At 49.5% G+C, this 19,122-nt stretch overlaps 1 protein-coding gene across 1 annotated transcript in view; it reads right to left on the bottom strand.

The window, feature by feature from the left end:
- Nucleotides 1–19,122, bottom strand: part of BOP1 (BOP1 ribosomal biogenesis factor) — an 80,837-nt gene that overhangs the window by 59,756 nt on the left and 1,959 nt on the right. Inside the window, exons 2-3 of the mRNA XM_062505048.1 lie at nt 18,411–18,581; nt 12,230–12,340 (exon numbers count right to left, since the gene is read on the bottom strand). Coding sequence (XP_062361032.1) covers nt 12,230–12,340; nt 18,411–18,581 — 282 coding nt within the window. The remainder of the gene's footprint in view (nt 1–12,229; nt 12,341–18,410; nt 18,582–19,122) is intronic.

Below are 19,122 nucleotides of genomic sequence, written 5' to 3'. Positions count from 1 at the left end.
GCAGCACTAAAAAAAAAAAAAATTTAAAAAAAGACAAAATCCCAAAAAAACCCCAAAAAATTTTCAGGAATATCAAAAATCCAGCTCCATTTTTTTCCAAATTCCAGCTCCGTATTTCCCAAAATTCCAGATCCATTTTTTCCCCAAACTCCAGATCCATTTTTTCCCAAATCCCAGCTCCACTTTTTCCAAAATTCCAGCTCCATTTTTTCCCCAAAATTCCAGCTCCATTTTTTCCAAAATTCCAGCTCCATTCCCAAAAATTCCAGCTCCATTTTTTCCAAAACCCATCACTTTTACTCCAAAATTCCAGCTCCATTTTTTCCTCAATTCCAGCTCCATTTTTTCTAAAATTCCAGATGCTTAATCCCAAATTCCAGCTCCACTTTTTCCCAATTTCCAGCTCCATTTTTCCCAAAATTCCAGCTCAATTTCTTCCAAATTCCATCACTTTCATCCCAAATTCCAGCTCCATTTTTGCCAAAATTCCAGATCCTTTTTTTCCCCAAAATTCCACCTCCATTTCCCCCAAAATTCCAGCTCCATATTTTTCCCAAAATTCCAGATACTTAATCCCAAATTCCAGCTCCATTTTCCCAAAATTCCAGATACTTAATCCCAAATTCCAGCTCCATTTTCCCAAAATTCCAGATCCATTTCCCCCCAAATTCCAGCTCCTTTTCTTCCCAAATCCCAGCTCCACTTTTTCCCAAATTCCAGCTCCATTTTTTTCCAAAATTCCAGCTCCATTTTTTTCCAAAATTCCAGCTCCATTCCCAAAAATTCCAGCTCCATTTTTTCCAAAACCCATCACTTTTATTCCAAAATTCCAGCTCCATTTTTTCCTCAATTCCAGCTCCATTTTTTATAAAATTCCAGATGCTTAATCCCAAATTCCAGCTCCACTTTTTCCCAATTTCCAGCTCCATTTTTCCCAAAATTCCAGCTCAATTTCTTCCAAATTCCAGCTGCATTTTTTTTCCAAAATTCCTGATCCTTAATCCCAAATTCCAGCTCCATTTTCCCAAAATTCCAGATCCATTTCCCCCCAAAATTCCAGCTCCTTTTTTCCAAATTTCCAGCTCCATTTTTTCCAAAATTCCAGATCCATTTTTTCGCAAATTCCAGCACTTTAACCTCAAATTCCAGCTCCTTTTTCCCAAATTCCAGCTCCATTTTTCAAAACTCCAGCTCCATATTTCCCAAAATTCCAGCTCCATTTCTTCCAAATTCCAGCTCCAGTTCCCCCCAAATTCCAGCTGCATTATTCCCAAATACCAGCTCCACTTTTCCCAAATTCCACATCCATTTCCCAAAATTCCAGCTCCATTTTTTCCAAACCCCATCATTTTATCCCAAATTCCAGCTCCATTTTTTTCCAAAATTCCAGCTCCATATTTCCCAAACTGCAGCACTTTAACCCCAAATTCCAGCTCCATTTTCCCAAAATTCCAGATCCTTATTCCCAAATCCCAGCTCCTTTGTTCCAAATTCCAGCTCCATTTTCCCCCAAATTCCAGCACCATATTTTCCACAATTCCAGATCCTTAATCCCAAATTCCAGCTCCATTTCCCCCCAAATACCAGCTCCATTATTCCCAAATACCAGCTCCACTTTTTCCCAAATTCCAGCACTTTTAACTCAAATTACAGCTCCATTTTCCCAAAATTCCATCTCCATTTCTTCCAAATTCCAGCTGCATTTTTTTTCCAAAATTCCTGATCCTTAATCCCAAATTCCAGCTCCATTTCTTCTAAATTCCATCACTTTCATCCCAAATTTCCAGCTCCATTTTTGCCAAAATTCCAGATCCTTTTTTCCCCAAAATTCCACATCCATTTCCCCCAAAATTCCAGCTCCATATTTTTTTCCCAAAATTCCAGATCCTTAATCCCAAATTCCAGCTCCTTTTTTTCCCAAATTCCAGCTCCATTTCCCCCCAAATTCCAGCTCCATTTTTCCATAATTCCAGCTCCACATTTTCCACAATTCCAGATCCTTAATCCCAAATTCCAGCTCCATTTTTTCCAAAATTCCAGCTCCACCGGTTCCCAAATTTCAGCACTTGAACCCCAAATTCCAGCTCCATTTTCCCAAAATTCCAGATCCATTTCCCCCAAAATTCCAACTCCATTTTTTCCAAAATTCCATCTTAATTTTACCAAAATTCCAGATCCTTAATCCCAAATTCCAGCACCATTTTTCCACAATTCCAGCTCAAACTTTCCCAAAATTCCAGATCCATTTTCCCAAATTCCAGCTCCATTTTACCAAGTTCCAGATCTCTTTTTTTCCCAGAATTCCAGCTTCATTTTTTCCAAATTCCAGGTTAATTTTCCAAAATTCCAGTTCCATTTCCCCCAAAATTCCAGTTCCATTTCCCCAAAATTACCGCTCAATTTTTCCCAAATTTCCGTGTTGAGTTTTTTCAAAAATTTTAGCCCTTTATCCCAATTTCCAGCTCCATTTTCCTGAAATTCCAGTCTCAGTTTCCCCAAAATTCCAGATCCTTAATCCCAACTTCCTGCCCTATTTGTTCCCAAATTCCAGCCCCACTTCTCCCAAAATTCCAGCTTTGATTTCCCATAAATTCCAGCTCCATTCTCCCAAATTCCAGTCTTGCTTTTCCCAGATTCCAGCTTTGATTTCCCGTAAATTCCAGCCCTTTTATCCCAATTTCCAGCCTTGGTTTTCCCCAAATTCCAGCACTTTTATCCCAAATTTCAGTCTCAGTTTTCCAAAATTCCAACCTCAGTTTTCCCAACTTTCAGCCCCACTTTTCCTAAATGCCATCCCAAATTCTCCCGATTTCCCCTGTGCATATTCCCTGGATATTCCCATTTTTTCCCAACACATCCCAAACCACAATCCCAGCCATTATTGAGGATTTTCTCATCCCAAATTTCCCCGGGAATATCCCAAAATTTCCATGGAATTTTCAGTACATCCCTGCCTTTATCCCACAGAATTTTTCCAAGTGGGAAAAAGCTGGAAAAATTCCATGGAATTCCCTCAGCACATCCCAATTCCCAGAGGATTTCTTGGTTTTTTTTTTTAAAGGGATTGAAACTCCTAGAAAATCCTGGAAAAAATCTGGAATTTTTCCCTTTTGGGAAGCGGAGTGGGAATAAAATGGATGGGAAATGCGGGGAGAAGGGAATGGAAAATCGGGATTTTTGTGGAAAAGCCGGATCTGAAATTCCGGATACCAGGGAAAAAAGGGATGGACTGGAGAGGCGGAAAAATGGAATTTGTGTGGAAAATCTGAAATGAAAAGGGATGACGTGGAGGGAATTTTTGGATCCAGGACTTGAGTGGAAAAATGGGATTTGGGTGGAAAAGGAGAATCTGGGATTCATGATACCAGGGAAAAGGAATGGACTGGAAGGAATTTTTGGAAGCAGGGGGATGGAAAAATGGGATTTGTGTGGAAAAGCAGGATCTGGAATGGCCTGGAGGGAATTTTTGGATTCGGGAATTGGGTGGAAAATCAGGAGTTGGGTGGAAAATCAGGATCTGGGATTCAGGATACCAGGGAAAAGGAGTGGACTGGAGAGGTGGAAAAATGGGATTTGGGTGGAAAATCAGGATCTGAAATGGCCCGGAGGGAGGTTTTGGATTTTGGAGGAAAATCAGGATTTGAGTGAAAAACCAGGATTGGATTGGAAAAGCGGGATCTGAAAGGAAACCGGATGACCTGGAGGGAATTTCTGCATTCAGGATTTGGGAGGAAAATCAGGAAGTGAAACGGGAAGGGATGGCCTGGAGGGAATTTTTGGATCCAGTATTTGAGTGGAAAACCAGGATTGGACTGGAAAAGCAGGATCTGAAATGAGAAGAGATGGCCTGGAGGGAATTTTTGGATTCGGGATTTGGGTGGAAAATCAGGAGTTGGGTGGAAAATCAGGATGTGGGATTCAGGATACCAGGGAAAAGGAATGGACTGGAGAGGTGGAAAAATGGGATTTGGGTGGAAAATCAGGATCTGAAATGAGGAGGAATGACCTGGAGGGAGTTTCTGGATTCAAGATTTGTGTGGAAAATCAGGATTTGGGCGGAAGATCAGGATCTGAAATGAGAAGGAATGACCCGGAGGGAAATTTTGGATCCAGGATTTCAGTGAAAAAACCCCGATTTTTTTTTTGGAAAAGCAGGATCTGAAAGGAGAAGGGATGACCTGGAGAGAATTTCTGGACTTAGGATTTGAGTGAAAAACCAGGATTTGATTGGAAAAGCAGGATGTGATCCACGGGGAAACAGAGGCCGGGAAGCCACAAGAGCCGCAGGATCCAAAGGGAACACGGAGGAGGGGAAGGGGAAGGGGAAGGGGGGGGAGGAAAGGCTGGAAAAGCTGGAAAAAAACTCGGGAATGAATCCCGAAAGAGCCGGGGAGGGATTGTTTTACACCGGGATGCGAGTGCCAGAGGCTTCGGAAACACCGGGAGAATGATGGGAATAACAAAAGGGCTGGAGCCGCTGGAAATCCTGGATCAAAGCTCTGCCCGAAATCCGGGAACCAGCGGAGCGGGATCCAGCGGGAATTCGGGATCAGGGAATTAAAGGGGGAATTGGAACGGATTTTTCTTCCGAGGGAAGGTTGGGTGAGGTTTTAGTGACCCGAGGTGTCGATCCTAAAAATGTTTGGGGATTGGAATTCCTGGGGAATTGGGATTGGGGTGGGGGGGCTGGAGTTTCCAGTGGGGAGGGGAGGTGGGGAAATGGGGGTGGGAAAAATGGGAATGGGAACTGGGAGAACTGGGGATGGGAAATGGGAGAACTGGGGATGGGAACTGGGGGAAATGGGGATGGGAACTGGGGGAAATGGGGATGGGAACTGGGGGAAATGGGGATGGGAACTGGGAGAACTGGGGATGGGAACTGGGAGAACTGGGGATGGGAACTGGGAGAACTGGGGATGGGAACTGGGGGAAATGGGGATGGGAACTGGGGGAAATGGGGATGGGAACTGGGGGAAATGGGGATGGGAACTGGGGGAAATGGGGATGGGAACTGGGAGAACTGGGGATGGGAACTGGGAGAACTGGGGATGGGAACTGGGGGAAATGGGGATGGGAACTGGGAGAACTGGGGATGGGAACTGGGGGAAATGGGGATGGGAACTGGGAGAACTGGGGATGGGAACTGGGGGAAATGGGGATGGGAACTGGGAGAACTGGGGATGGGAACTGGGGGAAATGGGGATGGGAACTGGGAGAACTGGGGATGGGAACTGGGGGAAATGGGGATGGGAACTGGGGGAAATGGGGATGGGAACTGGGGGAAATGGGGATGGGAACTGGGAGAACTGGGGATGGGAACTGGGAGAACTGGGGATGGGAACTGGGAGAACTGGGGGAACTGGGGATGGGAACTGGGGGAAATGGGGATGGGAACTGGGAGAACTGGGGATGGGAACTGGGGGAAATGGGGATGGGAACTGGGAGAACTGGGGATGGGAACTGGGGGAAATGGGGATGGGAACTGGGAGAACTGGGGATGGGAACTGGGGGAAATGGGGATGGGAACTGGGAGAACTGGGGATGGGAACTGGGGGAACTGGGGATGGGAACTGGGGGAAATGGGGATGGGAAATGGGGGAAATGGGGATGGGAACTGGGAGAACTGGGGATGGGAACTGGGAGAACTGGGGATGGGAACTGGGGGAAATGGGGATGGAATTTGAAGAGTGAGGCTGGAACTTGGGGAAACTGAGGCTGGAATTTTGGGAAAATGGAACTGGGATCTGGGAGAGCCAGCACTGGAATTTGGGAAAACTAGAGCTGGAAACTGGGAAAACTGGGGCTGCAAGTTGGAAAAGTTGGGAAAAGCGGGGCTGGAATTTTGGGAGATGTGGGGCTGGAATTTGGGATAAATGGAGCTGGAATTTGGGTAACCCAGGCCATTCCCTCACAAACCATTCCCTGTTTTTGGAGTTAAACCCAGGAATTCCCATCCCTGGCATTATCCCACCCCTGCTCCCCATTCCTGTCTTGCTGCTCTCAGGCCCATTCCCAATCCCTGTTCCCGTTCCTATTCCCAATCCTAATCCTTTTCCAAACCCCATTCCCAATCCCTGTTCCCGTTCCTATTCCCAATCCTAATCCTTTTCCAAACCCCATTCCCAATCTCTGCTCTCATTCCTATTCCTATTCCCAATCCCAATCCAGCTCTCATTCCTATTCCCAATCCCAATCCCCGATCTCAAACCTATTCCCAATTCCAATCCCAATCCCTGCTCTCATTCCTATTCCAAATCCCATTCCCATTCCAAATCCCTGCCCTCATTCCTATTCCCATTCCCAATCCCATTCCCAATCCAGCTCTCATTCCTATTCCCAATCCCAATCCCTGCTCTCATTCCTATTCCCATTCCCAATCCCAATCCCTGCTCTCATTCCCAATCCCAATCCCTGCTCTCATTCCCAATCCCAATCCCTGCTCTCATTCCTATTCCCATTCCCAATTCCAATCCCTGCTCTCATTCCCAATCCCAATCCCTGCTCTCATTCCTATTCCCATTCCCAATCCCAATCCCTGCTCTCATTCCCAATCCCAATCCCTGCTCTCATTCCCAATCCCAATCCCTGCTCTCATTCCTATTCCCATTCCCAATTCCAATCCCTGCTCTCATTCCCAATCCCAATCCCTGCTCTCATTCCTATTCCCATTCCCAATCCCAATCCCTGCTCTCATTCCCAATCCCAATCCCTGCTCTCATTCCTATTCCCATTCCCAATCCAAATCCCTGCTCTCATTCCCAATCCCAATCCCTGCTCTCATTCCTATTCCCATTCCCCCATGTCCATTCAGCTTCTCCCATTCCCAATCCCTCAATCCCCCAATTTCCCCCATTTCCAATCCCCCAACCCCATCCCAAATTCCCCATTCCCAAATCCCCAATTCCCCATTCCCCCACCCCCTTCTCAATTCCCAAATCCCCCAACTCCGCCATTCCCAATTCCCTCATTCCCAAATCCCCCAACTCCCCCATCCCAATTTCCCACTTCCCAAATCCCCCCATTCCCAATCCCACCCCTCTATCTCCGGATATCTCCGGCTCGGGGGCCGCTCCATCCACACCGCGGAGCTTCGGGAATCGCAGCCAGTGGCACATTCCCGTCCGTCCGTCCATCCATCCGTCCGTCCGTCCATCCATCCATTATCCCGACATCTGGAATTCTCATTCCAGGAGGAAACGGAGGCCCCCGGCCGCTTCCTCCCGCCGGCGGCTCCGGCACATCCATCTCCGATCCAGGAGTGCCGGGAATGGCGCGGGATGGACGGGACGGGATGGACGGGATGGGGATCGGGATCTGGGTCACACCGGGATCGGGATCTGGGTCACATCGGGAATGGAATTGGGATCTGGGTCACACCGGGATCGGGATCTGGGTCACACCGGGAATGGAATTGGGATCTGGGTCACACCGGGATCGGGATCTGGGTCACACCGGGAATGGAATTGGGATCTGGGTCACACCGGGATCGGGATCTGGGTCACACCGGGAATGGAATTGGGATCTGGGTCACACCGGGATCGGGATCTGGGTCACATCAGGAATGGAATTGGGATCTGGGTCACACCGGGATCGGGATCTGGGTCACACCGGGAATGGAATTGGGATCTGGGTCACACCGGGATCGGGATCTGGGTCACATCAGGAATGGAATTGGGATCTGGGTCACACCGGGATCGGGATCTGGGTCACATCAGGAATGGAATTGGGATCTGGGTCACACCGGGACAGGCTCCGTGCATTCCCAAGGAACCGGGACGGGCTCTGTGCATTCCCACGGAACCGGGACGGGCTCCGTGCATTCCCAAGGAACCGGGACGGGCTCCGTGCATTCCCAAAGGAACCGGGAAAGGCTCCGTGCATTCCCAAGGAACCGGGACGGGCTCCGTGCATTCCCACGGAACCGGGACGGGCTCCGTGCATTCCCACGGAACCGGGACGGGCTCCGTGCATTCCCAAAGGAACCGGGACGGGCTCCGTGCATTCCCACGGAACCGGGAAAGGCTCCGTGCATTCCCACGGAACCGGGACGGGCTCCGTGCATTCCCACGGAACCGGGACGGGCTCCGTGCATTCCCACGGAACCGGGACGGGCTCCGTGCATTCCCAAGGAACCGGGACGGGCTCCGTGCATTCCCACGGAACCGGGACGGGCTCCGTGCATTCCCACGGAACCGGGAAAGGCTCCGTGCATTCCCACGGAACCGGGACGGGCTCCGTGCATTCCCAAAGGAACCGGGACGGGCTCCGTGCATTCCCAAGGAACCGGGACGGGCTCCGTGCATTCCCACGGAACCGGGACGGGCTCCGTGCCGTCCCAAAACCCAGGATCGGTTCTGTCCCAACCCAAAAATCCGTTCTCCCTCCGCTCATCCCGGCCAGGCCGGCAAGGGCCGAGCCGGGAATTCCGCGCCGCTTCCCGGGCACTCAGCCAGGAAAACTCCGGCTCCGGGAGCTGCCGGGACATCGGGATCGAGGCCAGGACGGATCCGTGCGGAATTCCAGAGGCCGGCGCTGCCGGGAGCAGCTCCGGAGCTGTTCCAGACCTGCTGCCGGATGGGAGGCAGGTGCAGGAATCCTGGAATTCCAGCCTGAATCGGGATTTGGGGAATTCAGGGATCGGCCCCACTGGGATCCAGAGCCATTGGATGCTTCCCGATATTCCAGCCCGGACTGGGACGCTCTCAGGGATTGGGATCACTGGGAATTTTAGCTCAGGGCAATCGCAGCTAAGAATTCCAGCCATAAATCCAGCAGGATTAAAAAAAAAAAAAAAAAAAAACCTGGAAAAAGCTCTGGGATCTCTCTGGAATTCTCATTTTGCAGCTGCACATTCCCAGCTCCTCCTGCCCCCCTCTGTGTCCCAAAGGAGCTGAGAGCTCCGGGATTGATCCCAAATCCAGCCCTGGAAAAATCCGGATGGGAAAACAAAGGGAAGGGTTGGAAGGAACAAAAGGAATCGGGATTCAAACAGAATCCTAAAAAAAAAAAAAAACCAAACAAAAAAACCAACCACGGAATCATGGAATGGTTTTGGGGGATGGGAAGGGATTTTGGGGGTGATCCCAATCCCAGGTTCTCTGGGAATTCCATCCCATCCCAAAAATGCCATAAATCCAGGGGAAAGCCAAAGCCGGGTGGGGAATTGGGGATCAGCCCGGGCGGATCCCGAGTGGAATTTGAGCCGAGGGATCCACGGAAAGCAGGGAATGACACCGAGGTTTTCCTGGGAATTCCAGCCCTCTCCAAAGGAACATTCCCAAAAATTCCAACCTGGACATCTCCGAGTGCCACAATTCCAGGGATTTATCCCGCTGGGAATGGGAATTCCAGCCCTTTCCAGGGGGAATATTCTGGATTTTGGGGATTCTGATATCCCAAAATTTCCATCATTTTACTGAAATCCGGGGGGGGGAGGGGAAACAACAAAAACTTCTGGGATTTTTTCCTGCCTCGTTCTCCCAGTTTTCCTGGATAAATCCCACTTGATCCAAGCCCATCTCCCAAAATCCCCTCCTTGGTTCTTCCAGGGCTGAAATCCAGGGAAAACTTTCATTAAGAAAGAACCGGGAATTAATTAGGAGCAGGATAAGAAGGAGAAATTCCCCAAAAAAAAAAAAAAAATCGGGATGAGGAGCCCCAGACCCAAATCCTGGCGTTTTTTCCAAGTTTTTCCAGTTTTTTTTTTTGTTTTTTTTTTTTTTTTTTGGGAAAAGGGAGCAAAAGCCTCTGGAATGAGCTCAGGGCTGGGATCAGCGCTCCCCCCACTGGCAGCTCCGGAATTCCTGAATTCCCTAAAAGAACATCCCAGAGAAATCCTCCAGGAAAAAAAAAAAAAAAATTCCCCGGGATCGGGGGAGCCTCAGGATTATTGGGATACCCCAGGATCTCATTCCCAAATATCCCATTCCCGGGTGGTAATCATGGGAAAAATTCGGAAAATTCCCACATGGAACAAGCAGCGTTCCCAAAAATCCCAAAAATTGAGAATTCCCAAAAAATCCCTAAAGTTACGAATTCCCACACGGAACACAAAGAATTCGGAAAATTCCCAGACTCAGAATTCCCATAAAATCCCAAACTCAGAATTCCCAAAAAATCCTCAATTCAGAATTCCCAAAATTCTCAAACTTCAGAATTCCCACATGGAACACGCAGAATTCCCAGAAGTCCCAAACTTCAGAATTCCCAAAAATCCCAGACTCAGAATTCCCACACGGAACACGCAGAATTCCCAAAAAATCCTCAATTCAGAATTCCCAAAAATTCCAAACTCAGAATTCCCACAAATTCCAAAACTTCAGAATTCCCACACGGAACACGCAGAATTCCCAAAAAATCCTCAATTCAGAATTCCCAAAATTCTCAAACTCAGAATTCCCACAAATTCCAAAACTTCAGAATTCCCACACGGAACACGCAGAATTCCCAAAAAATCCTCAATTCAGAATTCCCAAAAATTCCAAACTCAGAATTCCCAAAAATCCCCGAACTCAGGATTCCCAAAAATCCCCGAACTCAGAATTCCCAAAAATCCCAGACTCAGAATTCCCAAAATTCTCAAACTCAGCAACCCCTGAAGTCCCAAAATTCAGAATTCCCAAAAATCTCAGACTCAGAATTCCCACATGGAACACGCAGTATTCCCAAAAATCCCAAACTCAGAATTCCCAAAATTCTCAAACTTCAGAATTCCCACACGGAACACGCAGAATTCCCAAAAATCCCTGAACTCAGAATTCCCAAAATTCTCAAACTCAGAATTCCCACAAATTCCAAACTCAGAATTCCCAAAATTCCAAAACATCAGAATTCCCACACGGAACACGCAGAATTCCCAAAAAATCCTCAATTCAGAATTCCCAAAATTCTCAAACTCAGAATTCCCACAAATTCCAAAACTTCAGAATTCCGACATGGAACACACAGAATTCCCAAAAATTCCAAAACTTCAGAATTCCCAAAAATTCCAAACTCAGAATTCCCACACAGAACATGCCGAATTCCCAAAAATCCCTGAACTCAGAATTCCCAAAAATCCCAGACTCAGAATTCCCAAAATTCCTGAATTCAGCAATCCCAGAAGTCCCAAAATTCAGAATTCCCAAAAATCCCAGACTCAGAATTCCCACACGGAACACGCAGTATTCCCCAAAATCCCCGAACTCAGAATTCCCAAAAATCCCCAAACTCAGAATTCCCACAAATTCCAAAACTTCAGAATTCCCACATGGAACACGCAGAATTTCCACAAATTGCAAACTCAGAATTCCCAAAAATTCCAAACTCAGAATTCCCACACAGAACACGCCGAATTCCCAAAAATCCCCGAACTCAGAATTCCCAAAAATCCCAGACTCAGAATTCCCATGACATCCCAAACTCAGAACTCCCAAAATTCCTGAACTCAGCAATCCCAGAAGCCCCAAAATTCAGAATTCCCAAAAATCCCCAAACTCAGAATTCCCACAAATTCCAAAACTTCAGAATTCCCACACGGAACACACAGAATTCCCAAAAATCCCAAACTCAGAATTCCCAAAATTCCAAACTCAGAATTCCCACACAGAACACGCAGTATTCCCAAAAATCCCAAACTCAGAATTCCCAAAATTCTCAAACTCAGAATTCCCACAAATTCCAAAACTTTAGAATTCCCACACGGAACATGCAGAATTCCCAAAAATCCCTCAACTCAGAATTCCCACAAATTCCAAAACTTCAGAATTCCCACATGGAATATGCAGCATTCCCAAAATTCCTCAACTCAGAATTCCCAAAATTCCCAAGCTCAGAATTCCCACACGGAAAGCGCAGAATTCCCCAAAATTCCAAAACTTCAGAATTCCCACGCGGAACACGCAGAATTCCCAAAATCCCCCAAACTGAAAACCATGGAATTACAGATCTTGGAAAAATCCACTTCCAGCTTTTTCCCCATCCCACATCCACAGGGATGGTAAATCCTGGAAATCGGGAATTCCACCTTGGAATTCCAAAGGAATATTCCCAAAAAATCCCAGCCCTAGGCGTATCCCCGTTTTTTTGGGATGTGATTCCACCCTGGATCTCTCCGATCTCGGTTTTCTCTGGAATTTTTTTGTTTTTTTTTTTTTTTTCCCCCCCCAAATCCTTCACTTTTTTTTCCAACGAGTCCGGCGCTTCCGTCTGAAATCCGGGATAAAAATTCCATGAATTCCATGGATCCTACCTCCTCATCCGAGCTGTCCTCCTCGTACTCGTCCTGGAAAACCAAATCCTGCTTCCCTTCCAACTGGGAATCGTCTGCCAAGGTTTTCCTCTTCCCAGGAATCTCTTTTTCCTGATGGGGGGGGGAGGGGGGAAAAAAAAAATTGGGAAAATTGGGAAAAACCAGCTCAGGAAAATCCCATCCCAGATTTTGATTTTTTTTTTTTTTTTTTTTTTTTTTTGGGAATTATTTGAAGTCCAAAGGAAGGAAAGGAGATTGTGTAGGCGATTCGGGCTTTTCCAGGAGAATTCCAGAGGTTTTTCCAGGATTTTTTCCGGGATAGGTGGAGATGAGATTTTTTGGGATGGAATTCCCAAAGAGAGGAATTGGTTTCCCAAGGGAATATTGGGATTTTTGGGATGGAATTCCCAGAGAGGAATTGGTTTCCCAAAGGAACATTGGGATTTTTTGGGATGGAATTCCCAAAGAGGAATTGGTTTCCCAAGGGAATATTGGGATTTTTTTGGGATGGAATTCCAAAAGAATCCAAGGCTGCTCCATCTCCTGAGGATCCCGGAATAACGGGAGTTGCTCCACAGGGAACGGGATCATCCCAAAAAATTCCCTTCCCATCCAAACCATTCCAGAATTCAATGGAAAAATCCCAGAACACCCCAGTCAGGTGATCCCAGGGAATTCCAGATCCTCCCTATCCTTGTCTGGCTGTGGAAATCTCGGGAATGAAAATTCCAGAAAATTTAGGGATTGGGAAAGCAGCTCCGGGATCAGGATCAGGATTTAGGGAATGAGTGGAAAAGCAGCTCCGGGATCAGGATCAGGATTTAAGGAATGATTGGAAAAGCAGCTCCGGGATCAGGATCAGGATTTAGGGAATGATTGGAAAAGCAGCTCCGGGATCAGGATCAGGATTTAGGGAATGATTGGAAAAGCAGCTCCGGGATCAGGATCAGGATTTAGGGAATGATTGGAAAAGCAGCTCCGGGATCAGGATCAGGATTTAGGGAATGATTGGAAAAGCAGCTCTGGGATCAGGATCAGGATTTAGGGAATGATTGGAAAAGCAGCTCCGGGATCAGGATTTAGGGAATGATTGGAAAAGCAGCTCCGGGATCAGGGTCAGGATTTAGGGAATGAGTGGAAAAGCAGCTCCGGGATCAGGGTCAGGATTTAGGGAATGATTGGAAAAGCAGCTCCGGGATCAGGATTTAGGGAATGATTGGAAAAGCAGCTCTGGGATCAGGATCAGGATTTAGGGAATGATTGGAAAAGCAGCTCCGGGATCAGGATTTAGGGAATGATTGGAAAAGCAGCTCCGGGATCAGGGTCAGGATTTAGGGAATGATTGGAAAAGCAGCTCCGGGATCAGGATTTAGGGAATGAGTGGAAAAGCAGCTCCGGGATCAGGATCAGGATTTAAGGAATGATTGGAAAAGCAGCTCCGGGATCAGGATTTAGGGAATGATTGGAAAAGCAGCTCCGGGATCAGGATCAGGATTTAGGGAATGATTGGAAAAGCAGCTCCGGGATCAGGATTTAGGGAATGATTGGAAAAGCAGCTCCGGGATCAGGGTCAGGATTTAGGGAATGATTGGAAAAGCAGCTCCGGGATCAGGGTCAGGATTTAGGGAATGATTGGAAAAGCAGCTCCGGGATCAGGATTTAGGGAATGAGTGGAAAAGCAGCTCCGGGATCAGGATCAGGATTTAAGGAATGATTGGAAAAGCAGCTCCGGGATCAGGATTTAGGGAATGATTGGAAAAGCAGCTCCGGGATCAGGATCAGGATTTAGGGAATGATTGGAAAAGCAGCTCCGGGATCAGGATTTAGGGAATGATTGGAAAAGCAGCTCCGGGATCAGGATTTAGGGAATGATTGGAAAAGCAGCTCCGGGATCAGGGTCAGGATTTAGGGAATGAGTGGAAAAGCAGCTCCGGGATCAGGGTCAGGATTTAGGGAATGATTGGAAAAGCAGCTCCGGGATCAGGATTTAGGGAATGATTGGAAAAGCAGCTCCGGGATCAGGATCAGGATTTAAGGAATGATTGGAAAAGCAGCTCCGGGATCAGGGTCAGGATTTAGGGAATGATTGGAAAAGCAGCTCCGGGAGCAGCCCAGGCAGGAGCAGGAAGCGCAGCCCGGGTGGGATTCAGGGAATTCCCGGAGCGAGGGTTGGGATTACTGGGAAAACAAAGGCAGCTTTCAGGGCCGGGATGTTTGGGATAAATCCTTTCCCAGGTTTCCTGGCCCGGGATAAATCCTTTCCCAGTTTTCCTGGCCCGGGATCAGGCTGGAGTTGGGTTTCAGCTCCTCCGGCTGCCCCCGCGCGGGGACGGAGCTGGAAAATCCCGGAGCTCCCAGTTTGTCCCAGTTCGCTCCCAGTTCATCCCAGCGTGTCCCAGTTCATCCCAGTCTATTCCAGATCATCCCAGTCTGTCCCAGTTTCCCACAGTCTGTCCCAGTTCGTCCCAGTCCATCCCTGTTGGTCCCAGTCCGTCCCAGTCCGTCCCAGTCCACCCCAGTCTGTCCCAGTTTATCACAGTCTGTCCCAGTCCGTCCCAGTCTGCCCCAGTCCACCCCAGTCTGTCCCAGTCTGTCCCAGTCCATCCCAGTCCGTCCCAGTCCACCCCAGTCCGTCCCAGTTTATCACAGTCTGCCCCAGTCCGTCCCAGTCCGTTCCAGTCTGTCCCAGTCCACCCCAGTCCGTCCCAGTCCACCCCAGTCTGTCCCAGTCCGTCCCAGTCCACCCCAGTCCGTCCCAGTCCGTCCCAGTCCACCCCAGTCCGCCCCAGTCCGCCCCAGTCCGCCCCAGTCCGTCCCAGTCCGTCCCAGTCCACCCCAGTCCGTCCCAGTCCGTCCCAGTCCGTCCCAGTCCGTCCCAGTCTGTCCCAGTCTGTCCCAGTCCACCCCAGTCCGTCCCGGTCCACCCCAGTCCGTCCCGGTCCACCCCAGTCTGTCCCAGTCCATCCCAGTCCGTCCCAGTCCACCCCAGTCCGTCCCAGTCCATCCCAGTCTGTCCCTGTCCGTCCCAGTCTGTCCCAGTCTGTCCCAGTCCGTCCCAGTCTGTCCCGGTCCATCCCAGTCTGTCCCAGTTAATCACAGTCTGTCCCAGTCCATCCCAGTCTGTCCCAGTCCATCCCAGTCTGTCCCAGTCTGCCCCAGTCCGTCCCAGTCCGTCCCAGTCCATCCCAGTCCGTCCCAGTCCATCCCAGTCTGTCCCAGTCCATCCCAGTCCGTCCCAGTCCGTTCTCCATAAAAAAACCCAAACAGCCCTGGAGTGATTTGGGAACAGCCCTGGAAAAGTTTGGGAGATTTAGGAAGAGCCCTGGGGAAAAATGGGAGCTCTGGGAATAAACCTGGAGTGGTTTGGGAACAGCCCTGGAAAAGTCTGGGAACAGCTCTGGAAAAGTTTGGGATCTTTGGGAAAAGCCCTGGAGCAGTCTGGGAGCTCTGGAACATTCCTGGAAAATTCTGGGAGCGCTGCAACAATCCTTGGAAATCCCAGCTGGGCCCAGGGGGATGGGCTGGGAGAGGCTGCAGGAAAGGTAAAATCTGGGATTTACTCCTGGAATTGGGAAATCCTGGAATTCTGGAATGCTTTGAGTGGGAAGGGAATTCCAGGATGTTCCCGTTATCCCAGGGATGGAGCAGCCCTGCATTCTCTGGGAATTCCTTCCCCAAAATCCCATACAACCATTCCCTGGGTCGTGCATCCCAAATTCCTCTGCAGCTTTCCCAGAAAATAAAGAAAAAAAAACCTGGAAAAGGTTCTGGGATTTCCCTGCTCCTCCTGCACATTCCCAGTTTTTCCAAACTCGGAATGTGCTCCAGAATTCCTAAATGCTTCCCAAACTCAGGAGCCTCACTCATCTTCCTCCCTTCCACAAATCCTGGGAACAAATCCCAGCAGGAAAATCCAGCCAGGAATTCCCTGCAGGGCTTTTCCCACCCAAAAATCCCGGAGTGGGACCGGAATTCCAGGAAAAATCCCAGATTTCCAGGCACAGCCCCAGCGGGAAGGGAAGAATTAAACGCATCCTGAGCTTATCCTGGATCAGGAAAAAAAAAAAACAAATCCAAGATTCCAGCGGCTCCAGGAGCTGCCAGGGAAAACTGGGAATGCTGGAAGTCATCAGGAGGAAATCCAAGATGAAAAGGAAGGATCAATATTTATGGAAACCCCGGGAGCTCTGGGATTTGGGACTTGGGGAGCAGGGAATGAATGGCAGCTCTGGGATTTGGGATTTGGGGAGCAGGGAATGAATGGCAGCTCTGGGATTTGGGATTTGGGGAGCAGGGAATGAATGGCAGCTCTGGGATTTGGGATTTGGGGAGCAGGGAATGAATGGCAGCTCTGGGATTTGGGATTTGGGGAGCAGGGAATGGCAGCTCTGGGATTTGGGATTTGGGGAGCAGGGAATGAATTGCAGCTCTGGGATTTGGGATTTGGGGAGCAGGGAATGAATGGCAGCTCTGGGATTTGGGATTTGGGGAGCAGGGAATGGCAGCTCTGGGATTTGGGATTTGGGGAGCAGGGAATGGCGGCTCTGGGATTTGGGATTTGGGGAGCAGGGAATGGCAGCTCTGGGATTTGGGATTTGGGGAGCAGGGAATGAATGGCAGCTCTGGGATTTGGGATTTGGGGAGCAGGGAATGGCAGCTCTGGGATTTGGGATTTGGGGAGCAGGGAATGAATGGCAGCTCTGGGATTTGGGATTTGGGGAGCAGGGAATGAATGGCAGCTCTGGGATTTGGGATTTGGGGAGCAGGGAATGGCGGCTCTGGGATTTGGGATTTGGGGAGCAGGGAATGAATGGCAGCTCTGGGATTTGGGATTTGGGGAGCAGGGAATGAATGGCAGCTCTGGGATTTGGGATTTGGGGAGCAGGGAATGGCGGCTCTGGGATTTTGGGATTTGGGGAGCAGGGAATGAATGGCAGCTCTGGGATTTGGGATTTGGGGAGCAGGGAATGAATGGCAGCTCTGGGATTTGGGATTTGGGGAGCAGGGAATGAATGGCAGCTCTGGGATTTTGGGATTTGGGGAGCAGGGAATGAATGGCAGCTCTGGGATTTGGGATTTGGGGAGCAGGGAATGGCAGCTCTGGGATTTTGGGATTTGGGGAGCAGGGAATGAATGGCAGCTCTGGGATTTGGGATTTGGGGAGCAGGGAATGGCAGCTCTGGGATTTGGGATTTGGGGAGCAGGGAATGAATGGCAGCTCTGGGATTTGGGATTTGGGGAGCAGGGAATGGCGGCTCTGGGATTTGGGATTTGGGGAGCAGGGAATGAATGGCAGCTCTGGGATTTGGGATTTGGGGAGCAGGGAATGGCGGCTCTGGGATTTGGGATTTGGGGAGCAGGGAATGAATGGCAGCTCTGGGATTTGGGATTTGGGGAGCAGGGAATGAATGGCAGCTCTGGGATTTGGGGAGCAGGGAATGGCAGCTCTGGGATTTTGGGATTTGGGGAGCAGGGAATGAATGGCAGCTCTGGGATTTGGGATTTGGGGAGCAGGGAATGGCGGCTCTGGGATTTGGGATCTGGGGAGCAGGGAATGAATGGCAGCTCTGGGATTTGGGGAGCAGGGAATGAATGGCAGCTCTGGGATTTGGGTTTTGGGGAGCAGGGAATGGCAGCTCTGGGATTTGGGATTTGGGGAGCAGGGAATGGCAGCTCTGGGATTTGGGATTTGGGGAGCAGGGAATGAATGGCAGCTCTGGGATTTGGGATTTCCACGGTGATGGGAATTCCAGCTGCGATTGGGATTTTCCACAGATGAAGCAGCCCTGGATTGTGTGGGAATTCCATCCCAAAAGTCCCAATATTCCATTGGAAACCATTCCCTGGATCCTGTCCCTCCAGCCTGAGTCCCAAATCCTTCTCCAGCTCTCCCCAAAAAAACCCAAAAAAACAAACAAACAAAACAATCTTGTGGAAAAGTCCCAGAAGAATTTAATTTCCATTTTTCCCCACAATTTACCCCAGGACAGACGCAGCCCTAGACACAGATCCCTCCTCACACTAATTCCTGATCCTCCTGGAAAACTGGAGCAGGCAGGGCAAACCCATTCCAGGATTTTTGGGAACCAAAGCATCCCAGGAACGGTTCAGGAGTGGGATGGGAGCCCAAAAAACATCCAGGGGGGGGAAAAAAAAAAAAAAAATCACATCAAAGCCTTACCTGTGTCTGGGGAGCTGAGGGGCTTCCGGGGGTTTCTTCATCATCCTCATCCTCCTCCTCCTCCTCCTCAGCATTCCCAGAGGATTCGCTGTCGCTCCCTGAATCTTCCAGGCCGGAATAAACGCTCTCCTCGCTCTCTGACAGCTCCTCGGGGTCTGAGGGGGGCTCGGGCTGCAAGGGAGGGGACAAAGTGGGGGGGTCACAAGAGGGTGGGGGGACCCCAAACACGGCAGGGATGTGTGGTGTGATGGAGACACCCCCAAAATTATGGACACAGACACCCCCAGAGTGATGGAGACACCCCCAAAATTATGGACACAGACACCCCCAGAGTGATGGAGGGAGACACCCCCAAAATTATGGACACAGACACCCCCAGAGTGATGGAGACACCCCCAGAGTGATGGAGGGAGACACCCCCAAAATTATGGACACAGACACCCCCAGAGTGATGGAGACACCCCCAGAGTGATGGAGACACCCCCAAAATTATGGACACAGACACCCCCAGAGTGATGGAGACACCCCCCCCCACCTCACTAATTTTTGGGTCCCTTCTAAGAACCAAAATGGAAACCCCCCTTCCCCCACCCAAAAGGCTGGGACCCCCCCATCAGAAGCAGACCAGACCCAACCCCAAACGCTGGGACACCCACACAGAACCAGGCTGGACCCCACCATTCCCAGATCCCGCCATTCCCGATGCCTTCCT

Source organism: Cinclus cinclus, chromosome 1 (assembly GCF_963662255.1).
Source record: "Cinclus cinclus chromosome 1, bCinCin1.1, whole genome shotgun sequence".
NCBI lineage: Eukaryota > Metazoa > Chordata > Aves > Passeriformes > Cinclidae > Cinclus > Cinclus cinclus.
Note: the sequence above shows the minus strand (reverse complement) of the source record. Positions and strands in the feature narration are given on the sequence as shown.